Raw genomic sequence first — 22,793 nt, forward strand, 5'->3', positions numbered from 1 at the left:
GCTTATGAGCAGACATAATGTCTTAGTGTAAGCTGCCTGACACAATGCAGGGTGTGGAGAACAAGACATGTTGCTATGACCAATTCCAGCTGATTTGAAAGGGAGCTGTCCTGTTAAAAGGCAATCCAGATTGTGAACTGAGGGGTTCACCTCTTTCCCCTGTTCTTCAGTCTAACGTTACGACTATTTTCTTTTGGCAACTCTCCAGCCTCTGGAAGGGCTACAGAGAAGTGCCAAAACCAAGCTGTGAGAGACAAGTGGCACATGCAGTCTTCTGCACAGTTCTTCAGTTTCTCCAGTGGCGTATTGAGTCTCCAGGATGAACAACTGTTACTGCTGGAAACACCTGCATGAAAGGCCTCTCTCAAGCAACTGCTTGTGTGTCAGGCTAGGCAACAGTTTTAGAGGAGAAATTCCCAGACAGATTTAAAAACACTTTATTAAAAATATAATTTAAAGACTTCATTAGAAAATAGAGCAGCCTCTGTACAGTGATGCTTTAAAAGTCCGTGTAAGTTGACTAAGTACAAAAATAATGCTCTCCTGTTGGCATGAGCATGAATGGGGAGAGACCAAACTGGGAGGCTCTTGACCCAAGCAAATTTCAGCAGCGGTGAGGAGGCAGCAGGGCAAGAGCAGAGGTGCCAAGGGAGGTACAATCCCTCAGCTTCACCAGATGTTTTGCTAGTGACGACTACAGGACTGGAAGTCTCTGCCGCAGTGCGAGATCTGCACTCTCATTCCTTTCTGTCTTGCAAATTAAAGTTGTGATGGGTTTTAAAATCGCTTAATTGGCTCAGTTTCAACGTTAGTAGCAAAGCAGTTAAATTGCAGTGAGTGCTGGACTACAGATAATATTCCCATGTCTTCGTGGTGGGAAGTAGCTGTGATACTACTGCACTGGAAAGGTGATAGGCTGGATTACTGAGGTGTGCTTTACCCCAAGGTATGTCAGAAGTGAAGGTAATTGGAGGCTTAGTTACTCGGTTACTGGGTTTTTCTGCTGGCGAAACATGATGGAGTATGGCTCAGAATTGCTGAAGGCTGCCCTGAAGCCTAATAGGGAAGTAAGAACTGCTCTCCCTGTCTCCAGCCAGTGCCATTCTCGGTCGCTTTTTGTAAACTCTAAGCTCAGTCAGGCTAGCTAGAAATAACTACAGATCTTGCTAAAGCCAGCATCCGGTCTAGTTAGTCCATCTGGTCCTGAAATGTGAGCTGCAGATGGTGTCTGGTGCCCGTAAGTGCTCTCCCTGTGACAACTCTGCAGTTGGGGTGTTATTTCTGACACTAGAACCAATGCACTCAGGAACTGATAGCTGAGGTAAGGGAGTTAATGAAAACAGAAAACTTCAGCAACTTATGTAGATTGAATATGACTACCAAAAAAACCCCAATGTAACCCTTTCCAAATGAACATAAATACTGACCCGCCCAAACTTTAGGCCTATTCCCTTTCTCTGTTCACATTCAGCAGTACTGTAATGCCGTCTAACAGGGTGCTGTGCCACTTCTATGGCTTCAGTAAGCAGCTCTGATGGAGAAACCAGCAGTCCTTCCTGAACTAGGGGGATTTAATATAAATTCCACTTGGAGGAGGAGGCGGGGAGCAGTGCATGGAGCTGGCTCTATATGTAAGTCACTTGTGTTCCAGATGCATGATTAAGTGCTTGCGGTTATGATCTGGTAACTTAGAAATACTTTTACATTAAGCTCTGATACAGCTGCGGTCATATTATAGTCCTTAGTGTACAATTTCTGAAGAAAAACACATGTCTGGCTCTAGTCAGCTTCACTCAGACCTTCATTAAAATGCAAGTGAAGGCTGAGATTTCAACAAGTCGCTGGCTTTATTGGACAGACTTTGTGGGTAAGACCATAGACTTAAAACCTATCTGGCCTTGTTTTGGTTTGTTTTTTTAATAGTGTGTGCTCAAATACTTGTTGTGGTGTTTACAGAGGGATTTTATTTCTTTGAGTACTAGGGATACCATGGGCTGTGTGTGAGGTAAGAACTAACATGCAAAGGGGAGGGCTCTGCTAGTGCCTTGCTCTGGTTTGGCTTAACTGTCAGAAACACACACAATACTGTCGGTGCCCATAAGGAAGTATGGCTCATAAACTTTCAGAAAATGGAGTTGTTTGGGATCATGGGAACTTGCCCCTGGGTATTTGAGAAGAGCTTTGGAGGTTTTGAGGTTGGGTTTGTTTGTTTTTTTTCCTTAAATATTTTATTCTCTTGGCCATTTTGAGCAGGGCAAGGTTATGGAGTAACTGCAAAAGACCTTTTGCGTCCAGGTGCATGAGTTCAGGTCTCTCCTCCAGAAGTTTTCTCTCTGTGGTCGTTCTTCAGTAGTCCTCCAATTTCCTCCTTGTGATCTTAAGGGAACACTAGAGACCAGTTGTGGTAAATAGGAAGTTAGAGCATGTCCTTAGGCTATGGGAGAAAAGTATTCTGCTAATGTCTGATAGCGCTGCATCATTTCTCAGCAGTCCTGATGTTTGCCTGGCCAGGCTGAGCTCATAGGTAGAAGCGAAGTCTTCTGATCATGTATCTTTTGCATTTTGAAGAAAGTTATAAAGCTTCCAAAATCAACAGCTCTTCCACTGCAATCCTCACCTGCCTTCCCAAATGACTTATCTTCTGCAGGCATTGAGGAGGGAGAACTGGCACAGATTGGGACTCCTCTTGCCACAGGAAGAGGTGCCTCAGGGAGCTAAGCTGAAGCCTCTGTCTATCCCAGAAGCAGGGAATTCACATCATCCCATGGGAGGCTTATTCTCAAAGTTACAGTGTGCAGGGTTGAAGGAAGCTTTGGTGCAGTTACTCTGAGCTTGTGGGGTCCTTTGCATCCCCAAGGCAGAGAGTAGTAGGGCAGCAGACTTGTGCTATGATGCACTGATTTCATCTGCCACCTTTGGGAAAAGGTGCTTCTTTGGATGGGAAAACCAAGAGGGGGAATGTGGAGTTTTGCTCTCTTCCCTTTCCAAACCCACCCTCTAAGCCTGGATGCTTAAGATTTTAAAATCCTGACCTTATAGTAATCCTCATAACCAAAATAGTTACTTATTTCACATTGCTGAGCCCCAGTAATAATAAGCTTTTTGTGGCAACAGCCTGAAAGAAACCAATTCTACTCTTAACTGAGACTTTCCAGCAGGAATGGAAGATACAGCTTGGTCATTTCACAGTGTTTCAAGTGGGTTTTGGACCAATTTTCCTTTCCCACTTTGTATTCTCTTATTCTGAATAGCTGATGTGCTCAAGAAACATGTTTTTCCATATATCACATAAGTAATGGAGGGTGTAACTCTAAACAAGGCTGGTTGACCGGTATTGCCTGAGGGTGACTTGCAGTCTACTGGAATAAGGTGTAATCACAAATTTTGCCCATACTCTAGCAGGCATCCTGATGGGAACAGGCAACATTGGCATGTCCAAGCCAAAGCTTGTCCTGAATCTAATTATCTCTGTGGTTTTGTGAGTTGTGATGGCATTTCATGCTAATATCCAGCTGACTTCCCCAGCTTCCTTTTATCAGAATAAGCAGAGATGCATTTTCCTTCCTTGGAAATTCCCTGCACAACATTCATTGCAAATTTAACTTTCTTTTCTTTATGTCCTCTTCCCAGCAGGCCGCTCCTAACCTCCTGTAGGGGGGAGAGAAGAGGAAATGGAGTGAATCGGGCAGGGGCCTGAGGTCTTATTATTGCCAGGTGTGAAAATGAAGGATGTGTATATGGGGTCAGGTTGAGAAAGTGAGATTTAAGCAAGAAGGAGGTTAGCTAGAAGCAAAATACAGATTATTCAGGAGAGTTACAGAAGCAATCTCCTTCTCACCAAAAGGAGAAGACAAGAAGATCGAAGCAAGGCCACTCACCTCACTGAAATGTTCCTCAAACAGGATATTATCACCTTCAGTATGCATGATGGGAGCTGAAATGGCATGTTCCAAGTCATAGCTGAACCACAGCTTGTTTATAATCGCCTGCAATGAAACAAATCCCACACTGACTGACTGGAGATATTGAATAATGAAGAACCCGGGTCACATGCTGCCATCCTCCGCACTGGTGTTAAGCCAGACCAGTTCTACTGTAAATCCTGCCTGCTGGATGGTGCAAACCCGAACTGTAAGAGAGGCTACACTGAGTCAGACCAGAAGTCCTACTATCCTAGCCTCCTGTCTTCACGGTGACCAATACCAGATGCTCAGGGCAAATCTAAGAACAGGGTGAGCACATAATGATACTTTCCAGAATGCTTTCCCTGAGCCAAACTGGTGTCCTTGAATTCAATAGCTACTGATGGATCTTATATCTTTCTATTGACACTTGTTCTTTCTGTTTTCAGGTCAGGTCCTAGCATGGACTCGTTCCCACGTTTCTCTCCAATTGAAGAAAGATGAAAAAAAAAAAGTCCTCTTTTTCCTCTTGTGGCCTTATCTGTTTTTATTTCTTGATTGCTGAACAAGATGTTTGTTAGGCTTCATGCTTTGGCAAGCTCTTTTTCGTTACGATTTGTTACTCTGTGTATACGTGTGGTTGTGGTTTTCTGTTTTTCTTGTTCTTTCCATCACGTAACTTATCAGTTTATTTTGTGGGCCCCAAGGTTTTGGGCAATACCTCTCTTCCTAATAATTTCCTTAACTTGCTATTTGATTATTCTAACTTCTTCCCTTTCAAAAAAGAATTGAGAGAGGCAGCTGGCACTTCCCACAGAAATGCTAGAGGCAAGAAGGTGAGGATAGACTGAGTCTGCAGCAGGCCCTCTTCACTGCTGCCTTCCACATAGCAGTACTAGCAGCAGCAAAGTAATTCCTTTTGTTCAGGACAGCGTGCGCTCCCCTTGCTTAGTGGAAGGCATTCACTCACCATAGCAGTAGCACTGATAATCCAGGCCCCGCCTGCTCCTCCAATCACCAGCATGTCTCCAGTCTTGGAGATGAGAATGGAAGGCACCATTGCTGAGGGAGGCTTCTCTCCTAGAGCAGAGGCAGAGAATATTGTTCCTCCCATGTGGCTGTTAACGGACACACGAGTTTATCTACCTCACTCTTCTTGCATTCCCCATGGAAAACCAAGCTGCTGCTCATTCCTCAAGAAGCTCAAGTCTTCTCAAAACCTAGCTTCTTTGTGCTGAGACCCCATCTCACAAGAAACTGGATCTTTATGGCAGAGGCTAAATAGGAAGCATCTCTTGGTGCAGGGCATCCTACAAGCATTCAGGACTTGCTGCAGCTCATTCAACCCAGCCAAGGAACCATTAGCAGCAATCCTGCCATTGCAGTACTGATGTCCTCTCTCACAGCAGACCCAAGGGAGACTGCATCAGGGATAGCTGATTTCACAAAGCAATGTCTCTGCATCAACACTGCTGTGTTACAGAACTCAGTGTAAGCCTATAGCATCACTGATTTGATTGTGCATGCAACTATACACTTTTTCATAGATGAGCCTAAAATATCAGCAAGCTTGTCTTAGCAGTAGTTTCTTCACTTATTCCCTCCCCTCTCCATCAATCAATGATGAGCTTCAGCTTTTTTTTTTTTTTTTTTTTTTTTTAAATCTCTGATTTCCCTGGCCAGAAACCAAAACTCCCATGTTTCCATGCAAAGCCATATATGAGTAGACAAGACACATTACAGGGCTTTATCCTCTGTTAGTCTGAAACAAATCTGCTCTCATCCAGACCTAGGAAAGGAAAGAGTACCTGCAGTTTACAGATAGTCCCTTCCCAGTTGTACATGGCCTGCATATCCATCTCCTGGCCTTGTGTTTTATTTTGAGGGTGAGAATGCTCACCTGGCTTAATGCTTCTGTTTGCTATGCAGAAATCAGCGAGTTCATTATTTAAAATGATCCCGGTTTGGTTAGAATATACAAAGGAGCCAAACCTGCAGAGGGGAAAGAAGTAGCCTTTCAGTGACCAGTCCTCTCCTGTTGTGGATGACATTAACTGAACATGGCACCCTGTGGGTTACCTCTGTCTCCTCCCAGCCTGCAACTGCCCCAGCCAGGGTGTCCAAAAGCTGTTTGTGCTGCTGTGCTGGAACCAGAGATAAGCTCCCTGTTAGTAGTGGAAGTGAGGATTTGCCCAACTCACAGAAACTCAGCAGAGCTCAGCAAGTTGTTACATGTTCGTGAATTGTGATGTTCCTTTGGGCTGATGCTCAAAGGCCTTTGCTGTCACATGAAAAAAGCATTCATGAGTAAGAGACTGCCTAAATCTCTGAAGCCGAAGGGTTTTGCATTTCTGGTAAACAGCTCTTGCCAGTACCCTGTGAACCTGATACATGGCCTATGTGACTCAATTATCAACCCTTTGCTACTCACGGGTAGTTGATGGTGCTGGTGGCGGACACGGCACTGCCATCTGCAGCGAGCACAGAGATGTGGCTTGTGCCCTTGCTTTTGTATCTGTGGTTGTAGATGGACTCCAACAAGTTGTAATGGTTGAGTGGATGGTCACCACGGTCATCTATTCGGCTCCTGGCAAGCTCAGCAATCTTGTCAGAAAGCATGGTCCGCACTGTCACCTGCAATCACAGCAAGGACACTGAGCTTGTGTCACCAAAGCACAGGCATGCCTTTCTCTGGGCACAAGGAAGCCTGGGGGATTCAGGCCCAATAGTCAGAGCTTGGGGACTTGCATTGGCAGTGTTCAGCCCCAGCCTGAATCCCCAGGCCACTCTCATCACAGAAAATGAAACAAGGTCAGTACTGAGGCACCTCAGCATTGGCACATCCTTTATCAGGCAAGTGAGCGCCAGCCTACAGCTGAACAGAAATTGCAGACAAAGTAAATGGCCTAATCCTGCCTCTGCCTTGGCCAACTGAGCAGCATTGCTCTTGACCTGCAGTTCTAAGTATTTTCTTTCCTTCCGTGGCTGCAAAGCAGGAGGATGTCAGAGCATTGCTTGGTACTGTAGCATTGTGCTGGCAGGATAGTCTGGGCAATAGGTAGCCTGCTTGAGGGCTTAGCACATAGGCTAAAATGAGTTGGTGACAATGCAGGTTTAAAAAAAAAAAGGCAGGAAATGGACTTCCCTGCTCCCTCTCTGTCAAGCAGCCATCTAGAAGAAGCTACCAGTGCTGTGGGTGTCTGTGGCTGTCCTTACGCACCGTGCCAGCTCACCTGAGCTTCGGAGAAGGCTGGGTCACTCATATGGGGTTTTAGCACATTGCCAAACTTCAGGGCCTCTGCAATGCGATGGTAGGTTTCCACTTTCTCCTGGGGTGTCGTCAGTGACGCTTCATGGAGTTTATACTCTACAGAGCAGGATGAAATAATTTTGTTAATAGACCCAAGGCAATGTTTTTTCAAGAACTGTAAAAAAAAAATTTGAAAGGAACCTCCTTTTCCCATCCCAGTTCTTATCAAGTTTCCCCTATGCTTTAGCAGCCTGCAGGCACAGAAACAACCAAGTACTTATTCCCACTGTGACTTCAATTCTTTTTGAAGCCTTGGGAAAATCGTGTATCCTTTGGCTTTTGCAGCAGCTATAGTGATGCTGACCCACTGTAAGAATGAGCCAGTTCATCATCCTGCTGCATAGCATGGTCGCACTGCTGCTTTGGGGCCCGTTCTGGCTTGTTAACTCCATTTCTCCCCATTACTTTTCTACTGTTCTAGAGCAACACTCTTTGCAAACCTCTTGCTGTCCCTTTTCCCTTAGGAATTTACCTTCCAATATCTTGAGGATGAACATGAGCACAGCACCTCCCATGGGCGGTCCAGGAGAAAACACTGTGGTGTGATTGTTCAGGGTAATGTTCAGAGCTGAGGACACCTCTGCTTTGTATGCCTGAAGGTCCTCCAGTGAGATACTGGACCCTTCAACAGAAAACCAGATGGGTAGCTAGCATTAGCACATTAACTTCTAAGCTAGCATTAGCACATTAACTTCTACTAGGGCTGGCTACATCAGAGCCTTGGTAAAGAGCCATCCCTGTATACTCCAAATTTGTTCCACCAAGCACAGCAATGTCTTCATGTGTCCTCATCTACTGCCAAACTCCAGGACATTACAAAGCCTAAGGGAGTTGGAGACACCAGTGCATGAGCACTGTGGGTGAATGCCAGAGCAGTGGGTGGTGCTCAGTCCTGCTTCTGGGCCTGAGTTATAAGAACTGGGGAAAGATGGCCCCTTCCCATGGCAGGTACCACCCCAAGTGGCAAGCAAATGGCATGTGTTGGCTTTTCCCCGGTACCGACTCACTGTTAACCAATTGCTGGGAAAAGGCCTGTCTATTAGTATTAACTATAGCTGTTACCTACCAGCCTTCCTAATGTCCTCCACCAGGGCCTTTCCTATCTGTCCCTCATAAAATGCTGTAGCTCCATTTTCCGCTACAGCTTTCAGTGTTTGCTGCAGGGCTGGCCACCTGAAGGTCTCTCCATGCTTCAGAAATCTTTGACCGTCACATATCAGTGGGCTGTTAAAGAAGAACATCCATCAGTTTACAGCATGTGCTTATTCCATCCCCAGGACCAACCTCTTTTTCCTTCCCAAAGCTGTTTTGGTTTATGCATGTTGTATACTTTCCAAGACAGTACTACACTGCAGTCTACGTGGAGAAAAGCTCTTCTCAGCCCATTGCTACCCATAGCAGTAGGCACTCTTTCCCCAGACAAAGTTTCCTCCACGGGACCTAATGCTTTGACCCTGGCTCAGGTCAGTGGGGCTTCTCCAAACGAGTGTCTGCTGTAGGGCTGTGCTGTCAGGGGATGGTTTCCACACAGATGGAGGCAGGCCACATACAGCCAGCTCCTCCTCATAAGCAGATGTGCTTAGCAGACAGTTTTGCTGTGCCAAGCCGCTCTAAATTACAAGAAAAAAGCTGCTGACAGAAAAAAAAATTTAAAAAACACTTCTGTTATTCCCTCTCTCTCCATAGCAAGTATTTACTGAGCAGAAGCCGCAGCAGCAGCCTGCGCTCCGTGTCAGCGTGTCAGAGGAAGGGTCTGACGCTGAGGGAACAGTGGTCTTCACACTGCAATTTAATTCATGGGTCTTACCACAGGCTTTTTCCTGGACTGGAGAAGTATGAGTGATGGATTATTTTGTCCATAACTGGGGAAATGACAAGTGGCTCTGAAAGGAGCTTGATGGTTGGTTCAAATAGGGCTTTCCATGGTAAGCGGCCATACCGCTTATGGGCTTCTTCATACCCACGAAGTTCTCCTGGTACAGCAATCCAGCGGGAACCTGAAGAGCAGAACAACAGTGTCACACCCAGTAAGTGATTGGCCTGTGGGTTTCACCGCTCTGAAAGCACCCCAATGGAAGTGTGGATTTGTACAGGCAGGACTAAGTCTTCTTAAAGCAGGCTTGGGTTTTTTCCTTTCCTTTTTCTGTTCATATATTTCTTCACTACCTAATAGAAGGGGTGTAGAGGAGCTGGAGCCAGACTCAGAGGTGCACAGTGAAAGCACAAGAGGCAACAGGCACATGTTGCAGCAAGGGAGATGGCAGCTGGACATAAGAGAAAATGCAGTCATGCTGAGCGTGGTCAAACACTAGAAGAAGTGAAGCTGTGAAACTCTCCATCGATGGAGAAGTTAAAAAATGTAACAGGACAAGAGCCCAAGCAGCCTGAGCTAACTCTAACATCACTCTGCTTTGAGCAGGAGTTAGGGCAGAACCCTCCAACTGTCCCTTCTAACCATAGTTGTCCTGATTCTTTTTCAGGCTCTTCTTCCAATCATAAGAACACCTCCTCCAGGAACTAGGACATGCCCCAAAAGAAAATGGGCTATGGAAGGAGAATGAATGCAGCAAGAAATGTGAAGAGATCCAAGATGTGCTGCTAAAGCGAGAGTGCCTGTTGCCAAACCAGTAACAGCAAATGGATGTGGAGCCTCCTCGGATGGGAGCGAGGTGGCAGCTGAGCTAAGCTGGAGCCCAGCGACTCAACTCCTGATGCTGCCAGGTTGCTTCCCCAATGTAAGGACATGATTATATTGATTTCTTTCATTTCCAGAAAGTATGAGCAGCTATTGACCTTATTTTTCTCTGTAAGAACTGCTGGGAAGAGTGCTTTGGGAAATATGGTCTTGAAAAGACTTCCTATGAAAAGAAATTACATAGTAATTTCTCCTCATGCTCTGTTCCCCACCTCCTCGCTGGTCAGGCTGCCAATGTTACTACGAAACAGGAATTTTATGGACCTAGTATTTTTTCTTACATTTGCAAAAATCAACGCAGGAAGAGCGTGAGCAATTAAACAGAATTTCAGATAAAGTCAGCAAGGTCCTCAGTTCCCGCATCCTGAGCTTTGTGCACTGCACACCAGGAGGGCACACAGCCCTCACGGCCCAGTCTGTGTCCTTACCAATGGGGAAACCAGCAGCGCAGCCAGACAACAAATCGTGCGGAAACACTCGTGGGACTGTCTCGCGGGCATTGATCACCTCGACTGTTCCTAGAAAGGAGAAGGGGGGAATGCATAACATTGTCTTCCTGAAGCAGGTGAACATCACACTTAGCCAGTCGTGAGCACCGCACAGGCTGCTAGCCCAGAGCCCGCAGCACCACGCTGAACTGCCCTGAAGCCTTTTGCCAAATGTGTCAAGCACACTTGCAGGGTCAGGCTGCAGTCGGCACACACTGTCGTTTGCTCCCATGCTTTTATTTAGAGCAAACCAAGCAGTGCCTACCTAGAGGCAGCAAAGGTACAGGGACAAGGCCAGGGCTTGTCTCCAGCCAGTTAAGGTCCCCATCCAGGGCTCCTGAGCCTGGGATGCGGTCTGGGATGTGCTGCTTCACATCTGATTTGCAGGTTCCTGCACTTGTTCTGCAGGTGGGACATGCCAGAGACATAACATGAGCTTCATGCTCCTTGGTGGGCCATTTTCCAAGTGATGGTGAGAGATGTCCACCACGTTTGTAAGTAGGACAGTGATACTGAAAGACCCTCTATGTATCAGGAAGCTTGAAAGGAAAAAAAAAAACCCACACCACTTGTATACACTTGTATTTCAGGTCTAGCCTATTATTTCGCCCCCTTCTCTGCCTGTATTTATCTTTTCCTGTCACAGTCCACAGAGCCAGCTGTGTTTCAGGAGCCCACAGTGCTACCTAGTGCACCAAGCACCTGAGCCATGCATAGCCATGTGCGGCTCTGTGTAGCAGGATAATTCAGGTAGCAGAAGAGGACTGTTGATAGGAGACAAAGTTACATGGCTCTGCCAAAAGGGAAAAAAGAAAAATACAGGTGTTTTGCCAAATTATGCTATTGCATAAGATAAACCCAAGCATTTCCAGACGCGTGACACTGTGAGACTACTTGGCAGGGTTTTTAAAATGACGATATTGTTATTGTGTTCATTGTTGATTTTACTATTTAGATCTATAAGCTCTGGGGGCTTTTGGGAGCCAAGGCAGTTAAAAAAAAAAAAACACTAAAAACATAAAAGCAAGAACACAACACTAGGGGTTAAGCCAAACACAGAAGGGCTTCCCAGCAGGCTCTGAACGTTGCCACATTTAGATTTCTGAAGGGAAGATGCATCTCCTGGGACAGGAATTCTCACCGCTGCTTTGGGGAGTCCTACCCACGCCAGCGAGGGCAGCGTGAGATGATGCAGCCCCCATGTTGGCAGGCACTGCCTGAGCTGCTGATGCAGGATGAGCCCCTGAAGTCCCAGGCCAAGGGCTCAGCTGAGCCAGCGACAGCCCCATATTGCTGCACTCATTGCCAGCACACGTACTTCACCCTGCTCCCATCTGCCTCCATGGCAGCCCAGTGGCAGCTCAGACAGCACCACTCACACCTTGCTGCACTGTCAGCTGTGTCTTCAAAATATAATTTGGGTTTGTTTTGGAGGGGGAAGGAGAGGCAAAGTCAGTTCATTTTAAATCCAAAGCTCCTTCCCCCCCCAACATGTTCTTGCTGTGAAAAGATGCACTCCCTGTAATAGATGCTTTGGGTTAAGAGCAAAAGCATGGTTTGTGATCAGAGGATGCAGCATTATATTCAAAAAATTGCTCTGAGAGAACATGAATAATTCTGACTTCTCCATGGCAGCTGGGTGTCTGCAGGGAGCTGGGGCACCATGGAGAAGCCAGGGCTGGCCCATACCTGTGCTGGCATTATAGATGGTAAATATGACCCCACCACCCAGGCCTGAACTCTGAGGGTTCATCACCGAGGTGCAGATCAAGCCAGCAATGGCAGCATCCACAGCTGTGCCTCCACTTTTCAGGATGTCCCTGTGGTGGAAATGGAGGAAAAAAGACAATGTTAAAATCCAGGGATGATGGAATGGAGGAGCCTACACAAAAATGTCTCCCTGGAGCACTTGCAAGGCAGCCCCAGCTTGACAAGAGCAGCTAGCAGTTGGAGAAAGCTATCGGCAGCAGTGTGGGGTGTGAGAGCGCAGAAAGGTGCCTTCCTTTGTGGGAGTGAGAAAGAAAAATTAGTGGAAAAGAAGGGAGAGTCTGCAGGAGGAAAGAGCAGCCAGGGGCCAGACCTACGTGCGGGCTGGTCTTCCTCTGGGCAAAGAGTGATGGTACAGGGACAACTCCAGCTGCTCACAAATGCTGTTGACAAAAAAGGACAGCAAGTAACTCCCAGACATGGAGGAGGATGCTCTCGGCAGAGGAGAGAGTTTTCCACATGCTGGGAACGAAACAACCTATTTCTAGCTCCCCACCTACCGTTGCCAAAAAAAAGGCATATGCCTGTCAACAGGACAGGGGCACTGAAGCAGGAACGATGGGTTCATGTGAAGCAAACTCCTGAGACTTAACATAGCGATTAGCACAAAATTCAGGCCTTACTTCATTGCTCCTACAACGTGCCTTCCTGAGCTTACGTGATATTAGCACAAAAATCCCACCCCTTCCCTGTATCCCCAAGGCAAAACAAACAAACAAACAAACAAAAAACAAACAGGAAAAAAACTCTCAACTGTTTCTACCTAGGCACAGTCATACCAAAGAACACGCAGGCATTAAGGCACCCTCATGCTGTTGACAGAAATAAGTTTCTGCTAGCGAAATGTGTCTCAACAAAGACTTTCCTCAAGCACAGCTGTAAAAAAAATCTTTTCCTTACAGTGGAAATGTGGTGGGGTGGGGTTTCCTTGCACAGCCTGCCAGTAGCCAGCACTGGTATTTGCTAGGAAGGTTTCTGACTGTTTGGGTTGGGGTATTGCTTAGATAAGGCTAAGCCAAAAGTGAAACGGACTAGTTCATTAATTGGAGTGCAACTGCTCTCACAGGCTGCGACAGGAACACAGAGCACATATATATGGGACTGCTGTTTATTTTACATCCATTGATGTGGCCAGGACCTGCTGGGGCTGGGAACAGGATGCTGCCAGCAGGCACTCTGATTGTGGCTTTCCTTTGTTTCTGTAAGTGCCTTTGGAACAACTGCCTGTAAGGAAATGGCATGTGGACAAGTGGGGAGAAAAGAAATGGTAGGGAACCACCGGGCTTTCTGTTTGGGGTCTGCATGGCTTTTAGCCTCCTAGCAGCAAGCTGCTCCCTGGCTGTAGCTCTGAAAATGGAGACTGAGGCTCAGGCTCGCCCATTCATCTCCTTGCAGCAGGGGTAAGACTCTCACCACACAAATGTCCCTGGGTGGTGTTTTTCTGAAACTGAAGCTTTTTAATTGCTAACAATAGAAGGGAAGGACAAGAGAGCTTAATGAGAAACTGAGTTACCCCTGCAGAAGGCCCAGGAAGCATGTTAGAAAGTTGGGGAAGGAGGGGAGAAGGACCACTACACTCCCCAGAGCCCCTGGATTATGGGCTGTGAGGCAGCACATGTACAAAGCCTGGTGCTAAGGAAAACCATGGTTCTGAGATAATTTGCAGTGAAAAACAACTTCAAAAAGAAACTTTGAGATTGTATGGTATTCATTTCAATGCACTGCATTAAGACCTTAACACGGAAAATCAGACAAATTTCTATCATTTTCCCGAAAGCCCGAAAACCACTAGATCCTCATCTAACTTCCCAGCCACATTCACAGTTGTGTAAGTGGTTGCACATCTTGCACTATGTCTTGTCCAGGGACCCTCCTGCCACTCTCCTTCTGAAGCCAGTGCCATACATCCCTCACCACGTCCCCAGAAACACTTGTGCCTGCAGAAGCACTCCCTGATGAAGATCCTCGTCCCTTCTTGTGTCATCTGGTGATGGTCATCTACGTGCTCCAAATGATGAGCTGTTCCCTCACCACCACTGATCTGCACCAAGCCAGCACTGGAACTGCATTAACTTAGCATGCCCTAAAGGGTAATCAATTTATTAATTTAGTATTTGTACACCTAGATGGCCTGTTTCTGGCTGATGCTAAGATCTTTTGGTGTTCACAAGTACTTGTTTATAAAAGCAACACTGTGGGCTAAATACCCTTTAACTACCGCAAATGTAGTGCCATATGCACAAAGCATACAAACCTGAGAGTTTCTTAGCATGACCTTATCCATGCTCCCTCCCTTCAACGCTCCCAGTTAGACATAGAGCCAGGATAACACAAGCCATATAAACTCCAGTTTGTAGCTGTGCCCTTGGTTCCCACTGAGATCAGGGAGGACAAATGAGGTCTCAGTCTCAGCAGAAAAGGCGTATCTGACTGCTAAAGAGAGCAGCAAACTTTTCCAGGGAGCTGAGACCTGGACTGTGGCTGCCATTGGCAAAAGGGACACACATTTCCTGAGAGCATCAAGGAACAAGTAGGAGGAAGATGTTCACCGGCCAGTGGAGAGGACTTCAGCAGCACTGCCAGGATGGACACATCCTGCCTGGCATGGCTGAGGCAAATCAAGTGCTTATTTATGGGCACTGATGACTCCAGCCTGCCAGTCCACACAATAGTTTTCAGATGGGTCGTGCCTAAGACATTGACATTATGCATGCCTCAGGAAGGTAGGAAAGCCAGAGATAGTCTTTATTGTTCCTGCTCTGTGCCTAGCACAGTGATGCCCTGATTCTTGGCTGCGACTCCTTGGTGTTAACACAATATAGAGCAAAAATAACACCAGCAGCCAACACAGCGACACCTTTTCACAGAAAAGCAAAGCATGTTTTGCTTTGTCCTTGGTCACTAGCCCTCATTAATCATATTTTGCAATATAAACAAGATTACAAGAAAAACAGAATTTCCAGATAATCCAAAAGTGCTTTCCATTCCTGTCTACTGTGTCTATATTGGTGGCAACTGTCACTGTCACCTCTGGTGGCAAATACCACATCTAACAACACATAGTCAAACCTGTTTCTTGCTTGAGGAAGGAGGACTTTCCAGTCACCTGCTGCCTTTCAGTGAGCACCATGGGATGGGGAGCTTCCCATCCACTAGCACAGTGTGCGGCATCTGAGACCATCTCAGTATGGGATGGGCTCTGTGATGCTGGGCATGGTCCTTTGCCTGCTGCTTCTTTAGGGGACAGGGGTTAGGGGGAAGGGGGGCTGAGACGAGGCATTATCTTGGCTCTTCCCAGCCTAGCAGGAAGCACCCCCAGCCCCAAGTCTCACCCCCAGCCCCAAGTGTGCGAGGGCTCGCACACCACATTGATGTTGTTTCCCTGGCACTATGGGGGTACATGTGCCTGCCAAGTTTTTCACTTGAACCCCAGCACAAGGGGTGTCACATAACACAGGACAGGTGGTAGCTAAGGAAAAGCAAGCCTTACATTCAGGCTTTTAGCTCAAGCCCAGAAACAACTGAGCCCAGCAAGGGTAAAACCAAATCCTGATCAGGGTTTTTAGCAAGATTTCTTTTGAGCTGCTTTGCTCTTTTACCCAGGAGTCCTGATACATGTCCCGCATGGTCAGCGCAGGGTCCAGGGCCCACAGCCATTCTATGCTACCTGCAGACTGGCCCCTAGTCTCGACAACTTTCCCTCCAGCCTCTCTGAAGACTGAAACACAACAAAAAATACTCTCTGAGCTGGCTCTTGGTATATCACACTTGGCTCCCCATGCCTGGCTCACCCGCTTTCAGCTAGAGCTTTGCCACTTCCTTGGAAGTGATGCCTGGGGAATTTAGGGCCATTATGTCTTTCTCATCTAGCCAGACTGGCAGAGTACAGCCTGTCCCATTAGGTTGCTCCCTTTCTATGGATCACTGCTACAACTAGCTTAATTATAATGCAAAACCCTGGAGAGGCGCATGACCCCTCAATCAAAGTGTGGTACCTTATCAGGTCTCCCTAGAGACATCTTAGTGCTACAGCTGACAAGGTCTGATAACAACATGTTTTGTCCTATATCCTTCCTGCCACTTAGTTTCAGCTTTAGGGTTTGGCCATTAATGGAGTTTCCTTAAAGTCAGGAGCAGAAGAGGATGTTAACAACCAAGCCCTGCTCCAGCAGCAGCAAAACAGGGATTCACCCTCCCAGAAGAGGATGTTAACAACCAAGCCCTGCTCCAGCAGCAGCAAAACAGGTATTCACCCTCCCAGGAAGGGTGAATGATGGCACTTTGCTCACACAATCCTCACAGCGAAGATGGGCTGTGCTGGGCTGCAGACCAAGTCTGAAGCCATTTTAAATACACTGGAAATGCTAAGGTATTAAATTATATTGCTTTTTTTTTTTCTGCTAAAGAAAGCTGGGGGCTGGGAGGAGACTGCCCGTTATATAGGAGCTGCCTGCTTAAGATTTATGAAGAGCAAAAGCAACAGCTGTTTCTGTGAAAAAGAGTCAGTTGCCAAATTTAAAACTGTTAAAATACATGAAGAAGGGAAGGCAAATCCTTTGGGATATAAACATTCTTCAGAAATGCTGCTGGGCCATCACTGAAAAGGATTTTTGCAGCAGATTCTCTGCATAGAACTGAGCTTCCCAGGACCGCAGACATTTTCTGACCATTAAATTCTCACCCTCCCCACCACCCTGTCCCCCAGGCGGGTGTTCGTTTCAGAAAAAGGGTTCAGTTCCCAGGGTTTATGCTAGGCTACACTGAAGAAGTGGGATCAGAGATGACTGCTGGGCCAGGTCAGGTCAGCTCACCTCGCTGCAGCAAATCCCATTGCTGGGAATGAGCACTTTTCCTAAATCTCTCCCTGACCTTATGCTGGGTCTTGCTTCTGCCATTTGGGAAACAAATGGATGCAGAGCGGTGGATGCCAGAGCTCAAACAGCACATTGGTAGGGAATATAAAGCGTTTTGCATGGCTGATGGAAAAAGCCTCTTCCATTGCCAGGAGGGAACAAGTGGCTCAGAGCTGGAGGTGAAGGTAGGTTTGGGTACCACTTGCTGCCAGGGCAATCACCGCCTGTCTCCTCATGGCTTCCTCCCACAAGAACAAATTACTGAGGTGGACTTTGGTACCAAATCCACATCCTTGGGTTAAAAACTGCTCTGACTCTCCTTTTAGCCTCCCATCCCTCTTCATCAAAGTGTTTCACTTCATTCAGTGAAGTTTTCTTCCAGCACAGGGCTCCTGTCTGGACCAGACAGCTGCACAATATTGCTTTCAGTCCTCAATCTCCAGCAGTAAAACCGTTCACAGCAAAAGACCCAACCTTGTTCACCACTGAGAACTGGACACTCATGGCTAAGAGCAAGTCTAGCACAGGACCTGCCAACAAGGATGATGACATGCTGGAGGCTTGCTGAAAGTGGTCACTTTCTTCAGGGAGCCAAAGAGTTGCATAAAAATTTCAGAAAGTCCAAGCTTACACAGCCCCAGAATATACAAACACCACCTCCAGAGCTCGAAAACCCGAGCCTAAAGATGACAGCTGAGCACAACTGAAGAAAAGGAGCAGCAAACAGGGGCTGTGAGTCTGTCCCCCATCTCCTACTTGTACTAACGAATTGCAGAGCTACACAGTTCCTTCACTGACCCTTCCTTCACAGCTAAACTATCAGTGAGGGAAACAGAACGACCCTGAGGTGTTTTCCCCAACCCTCTTGTTAAAAGACAAGATTGCTCTTCGGGCAAGACATTCAGTTCAGTTATTCTCGATAAGTTCAGTTAAAAGTTCTATTAGGAGCACACAAAAGACTCTGTAACAGCAGCATCTTAAACTAACACAGTATCATGTAATGCCCCAGGAATTTCATTACTGCTAATGACAACTCACAGAGCATGTGGTTTGGGTTTCTTTTCTTTTTTTTTAAAGGAAACAAGATTTTTTAATTAAAGAATAAAATTTTTAAGTAGGTCAGAGATTAGTTGCTGCTTTTAGCTTCCAAGACTTTAGGCGCCGGACCAGTGCGATTGATTTCATGCCCATCCTGCACTGGAGGTTCTCCGAGCATCCCCTGCATGCGTTCCCAGGAGCTTGGGGAGGATTTGCAGGATGAAAGGATTGTCTGCGGCAGGGCAGCCCAGGGTCCCAGCAGAGAGAGGGTCTGCGGGGTCAGTGGGGGAGAGCAGGGACAAACAGGCACTGTTGAATCTCTCTGTGGTGTGCTTTTAGGGACTGGTTGCAATGGCTCCTGCTCTCACCAGTGGGGTGGGCAGGCAGGCTGACAGGTTCAGTTACAACATGTGGTTTTCATTTGATTGTAGCTTTGCCATACCCAAGCCACCAAGCCTAATTTTTTTTCCCATGTGGAGGTTGCTCTTCTTCTTTTTGTATTTTTCCACTAAAAGCATTCAGCAATTACCAAAAAATTAGACTGAGGAAATTTGTTGTTTTGCCTTATTTTACTTGTTTTAAACTCCTCTAGAAAATTTGTTAGGAGTCTCTGCAGTGTGCAAGTACAAAGCCAGAGATGTAGTCTGCCTCCAGTTCGAACAATTCACTCTAATTTGGCCAAGTTGTTTGCTTTGGGGAAAAAGCCAAACAAAAGGGATCATTAAAAATTTTGATCATATTGATCATATAATTCTTTTACTTATTTTTATATATACCAAAATGCATACGTGTGTGGTCATCAGTGAATTAACCAGTTTTGGTAGATTAATTCTCCTGTGATTTCTAAGCAATGCTAGCGGAAATGAGCCTGCTCCAACCCTGAGCTGCAAAGGCTAAGCACAGCTTCCTCAAAAAAAACGCTTCTGGTAACAGCCATGGCTTTGGGCATGGAAAAAACAAGGAAATTATTATCCTTAGTACTCAGTGCTCCCCAAGCTGGACCACGAGCAAGGAGAGTGGCCAAGTCCTGCCTCAAACACAAAGGAGATGGAGGAAGAGTGAGGTGGCTGAGCTGTGGAGGCAGGATCAGGGCAGAATAAAGCCCATAAGATTGAGCAATTTGGGAGCAGGGGTGAGGGTGTTGTGTTGGTAGGATGAAAAGACCAGAAGTAGTGACTGCACAGGCTCAAACACCAGCACAGGGAGATGGTTACATGTGGGAAGGAGCAGCCACAGAGCTGGGGGTGAGGCAGCAATTAGGCAGAAGAGAGAGAGCAGCAGCATGGGTAGCAAAGGGCCCAGCAGGGACTCAGCAGCAGCAGTACAGGTCTCAGCTCTTGTGCCATTGGGAATCTTGCCATTCATGATTGCTTGCCTAAGTCCTCAAATCTTTACATCATTCCAAGTCCAAACAGCCAGTGTAAAAATTCGCAAATGTTCGCATAACTGCAGAAAAAGAGTGAAGACCTAAATACAGTCCTTAGTAAGAAAAAGAAAAACCCAAGATTAGTTATTTCTTCTTGTTTCCTCTCTCCTAGGCCTCATAATTTTGGGAGTTTAATTATTTTTGAACAGCAAAAGTCAACAGCATTGTTGTAATCTCAAAAACACTCAGTTGACTGGCTGAGCAGTGTCTGGGAAGGAGTTAGGGTTGTGCATCAAGGGATGCTTGGCTTTGCCTAACTCTCACTTTGTTGCTGAAGTTAAGTGGCAAATGAAGTGGCCGCTCACAGGTGGGGACATCAGGGCCTAATGACTAAGATTACTCTGAGAAATTGGATTTTATTGCTACTGACGTGACAAAATTCCTATGTGGTGCTAAAATCTTGTTTAGCAAAGATTAGGCAGGAAGCCGCTATGTGCTCCTCAGCTCCTGGTGCTCCCATCAAGACCTCTGGGTCAGGCTCAAGGAAGCCCTCATCCTGCACAGTCACAGAGGAGGTCAGTGAGAGATGTACCCCGAGCAGCGCAGATTGCTCTGAAAGGCGGAGACCCTGGTTGAAGTGACTCTGATGTGGCACCCACACAGTATAATTGCCATGCTAGACTTCCGTATTTATACCAGTGAGATATCATTATTTTCTCACTTCCCAGATTGCTGTGAGAATTAATTTAGTGGTGACCATCATGTGCTAATAGCTAAGAGCTAAAATGTGGCATACAGATATAACAGCACAGAAATGTCTGAGAGAAAATGAACAAGACCACATGCAGTACAGAGCATGCAGTAAGCTTCCCCCAAAGGAAAAATGTTTCTTCCTTACAAGCTATCACTGTGGGCCAGTGGGGACAAAGAGAGAAATAGGACAATGACAAAGAAAAGGGCAAACATTATACAAAGCTTCTGATCACAAGCTCTGTTGCAGATGAACATTTTTATAGAGTTTTATTATGATCTATTGCAAGAACATGAGCAGATAGCTCAAGCTGGGAGAACAACAGAGGAGTTTGGTTCATTCCAAGTATAAGGACAGCATGAAATGAGCACAAAGGTTTCCAAGAATGGCTGAAGGTGAAGGATACCCGGGATACGCAGCAGACAGCATGCAGCTAAGGGAGTAGAGCTAACCACCAGGCAGAGGGTGAGTGGTGTAGAGCCAAGGTGAAGGAGGAGAATAGTCTTGGCTGGGGAGATCCAGGTGGCTTGGGAGGGCTGGAGAAGAGAGCAGCAGGACATGATGTGCAGATGCCCCAGGCTGGAGAAAAGGGGGAAAATGTGTGATGGGAAGTTGGAGCAAGGGCAGAATTTTGTGGGGATCATTGACAAACTATTTGTAGGAAATCTAAGGTGGTTTGTCAGACTGGAGGGACACCATAGACCTTGTCAGCAAGTGCACTGGAGGCGCAGCTACAGCAATGGTTGAGGCTATGGAAGCAGGTGGAGCTTCTTGTGGAGAGAAGGGAAGGAAACAGGTGACAGCCCAGCAGCAGTAGCCAGGTAGCCAAAGCTTCTCAGTTGTCAACCTGATCACAGATTTCTGTGGCTCTCACATCAGTGCCTTCCAGCTGATTCTACACTACTTCAAGTTAAAAATTACAATAGCTGCAAAACAAGTGCTGTGGTTTTCCCAGCAGATTTTTTGCATAATACTTCTTCTACCCTCTGAAGAACTAACCTGTGGCTTAGCGTAAAAAAACCCCACACCTCATTCCTTGACATATGTGCAGCCACAGTACATTTTCTCCAACTACTCACAAATGCTGTGTCAGCACATCATTGCAAGAACCACATGTGCGACACGGCAAGCATGGTGTAATGGCACCACGTCTTATCTCACTCCTCCAGCCACAAGGTAGAGCACACGGCTCCAGCACCCATTCTGGAGCATCCAGCATTACATGTAGTTCCATCCTTCTACTTCCATGTACACAAGCATTTAAGAATTGAAGTAACAGTAGGAGTAAAATAATAACAAAAGAGTCAAACAACATAAGAGAAGTTGTTACACAAACTGAAGTGTTACAACCTGGGCAGCTAGAGAATTTTTTTAAACCTACATCTTTCTTTCCTGGTGATGTAAGTATGTCTTTTGTACTTACACTGTCTCGGCTAAATTTCAATTAAATCTGTTCTTTGCTTTGCAATACACACTGTCTTTCTTGATAACAGACATAACTGCTGCAGGCTTCAGTCCAGAAATGCACACCCTAAAGGCTGGGATGCCAGTCCTCCTTACCCTCTCAGCCTGCCTGCCTTCCTTGCTTCTGCTGAAGCCCAGCTGCAGCTCTCTGCTAGCTCCTCTCACTTCTTCCTTAATTTATGTCTAAGCCAGTTATCTGACAGCTTACAACCATGAAGTAAGCACTTAATTTCCTGCTTCCTCACTTAAAAACAACATTGCATTTGTATACTATAAATATTTGTACCTTCCAAAAGGCCAATGATTTGCAGAGCTGCAAATTTTTGTGACACTGGATGATGAAAATAAGCATCAACCACAGAGGCAGGGCTCCATCTGCCCTCTGAGCTGCTCCACTGCCGATGGAGAGCACCCACGGAGCAGCATTGTTGCTCAGCCCCAGAAGCGAGGATGGGGCAGAAACCCAGCTCACTCCCCTAATTAGTACGTGTACCTGTCTATCAGTCCGAGTCCACGACATACATGACATGTAAGCTGAAAAACCGAGAGGTCCGTGCACATACCGGCCGATGACAGAGCAGGTCTCGGAGTCAGCAGCCACAGCACCGTGCAGGTAATGCTGAGGACCGCACTTGGGTTGAGTCAGGATGACCATTAGCGCAACAACCACCGCCAGCACCCCCAGGGTCAGTAGCACCAGACAACAGATCTTCCCCGAAGACATGCCTATTCCTACGCTGCCAGAGGCAGCTGGAAGGCTTTTATTCCTTTTGCGAAGGCGCCTGCTTTGCAAGGGTGGAAGTAGAGGATCCCGGCAGTTTTGGGAGGGAGGTCTCACTGAAGTGGGCTCTGCCCCCTGTGACTCAGAATTACATTCTTTTTAAGATTAAAAGCTGCTAAAAAGGAAAGAGTGTACTCTTTCTTTCCTCCTCTCTTACGTGTGAGAGGCTTTTCACTCTCTTTTATAAAGTAAACTTTTTCTGGCATATCCACCGTATTACTTTTTTTTTTTTAAAGTCTCTGATGAAAACATTTAACGCATTCACTGCTGGAGCACTTCAAAGTGAAATCTCTACACTGCTTATTGGCTTCACACAGCCTCTCTGTCTTCACATTCTTGCCACATAGAGCAAATTACCAAACAAAGGCAACCTACATG

At 46.5% G+C, this 22,793-nt stretch overlaps 2 protein-coding genes across 3 annotated transcripts in view; one reads left to right on the forward strand and one right to left on the reverse strand.

The window, feature by feature from the left end:
- Positions 1-11,389, forward strand: part of GGT1 (gamma-glutamyltransferase 1) — a 49,489-nt gene extending 38,100 nt beyond the window's left edge. Inside the window, exon 14 of the mRNA XM_075167877.1 lies at positions 9,693-11,389. The gene's annotated coding sequence lies outside the window, so the exon portion shown is untranslated. The remainder of the gene's footprint in view (positions 1-9,692) is intronic.
- GGT5 (gamma-glutamyltransferase 5) lies at positions 422-22,576 on the reverse strand. 2 transcript variants are annotated; one of them, XM_075167880.1, is made up of 12 exons: positions 22,198-22,576; positions 12,085-12,215; positions 10,336-10,425; positions 9,020-9,209; positions 8,279-8,436; positions 7,685-7,834; positions 7,136-7,269; positions 6,334-6,536; positions 5,803-5,894; positions 4,873-4,982; positions 3,879-3,986; positions 422-3,648 (listed from the first exon to the last, which is right to left on the reverse strand). In XM_075167880.1, the coding sequence occupies exons 1-12, from the start codon at positions 22,356-22,358 to the stop codon at positions 3,502-3,504; spliced, it is 1,674 nt and encodes a 557-aa protein (XP_075023981.1). In that variant the 5' UTR covers positions 22,359-22,576; the 3' UTR covers positions 422-3,501. The 2 variants fall into 2 exon arrangements, with proteins under 2 accessions (XP_075023981.1, XP_075023982.1); XM_075167881.1 differs by lacking the exon at positions 7,685-7,834 and having other exon boundaries at positions 423-3,648; positions 22,198-22,443.
- Between the last annotated feature and the right edge of the window lie 217 nt (positions 22,577-22,793).

The sequence above is a fragment of the Calonectris borealis genome, chromosome 18 (assembly GCF_964195595.1).
Source record: "Calonectris borealis chromosome 18, bCalBor7.hap1.2, whole genome shotgun sequence".
NCBI classification, from domain to species: Eukaryota; Metazoa; Chordata; class Aves; order Procellariiformes; family Procellariidae; genus Calonectris; species Calonectris borealis.

What these genes read in the sequence shown, in the direction of transcription:
- GGT5 (XM_075167880.1), bottom strand. Translation starts at nt 22,358, where the DNA reads ATGTCTTCGGGGAAGATCTGTTGTCTGGTGCTACTGACCCTGGGGGTG. An exon ending in AGTCCAGGAAAAAGCCTGTG is followed by an intron (nt 8,437 to 9,019) that starts GTAAGACCCATG and finishes CTTCTTTAACAG; the next exon opens with CCCACTGATATGTGACGGTC. An exon ending in TTATCAGTGCTACTGCTATG is followed by an intron (nt 3,987 to 4,872) that starts GTGAGTGAATGC and finishes GTTTCATTGCAG; the next exon opens with GCGATTATAAACAAGCTGTG.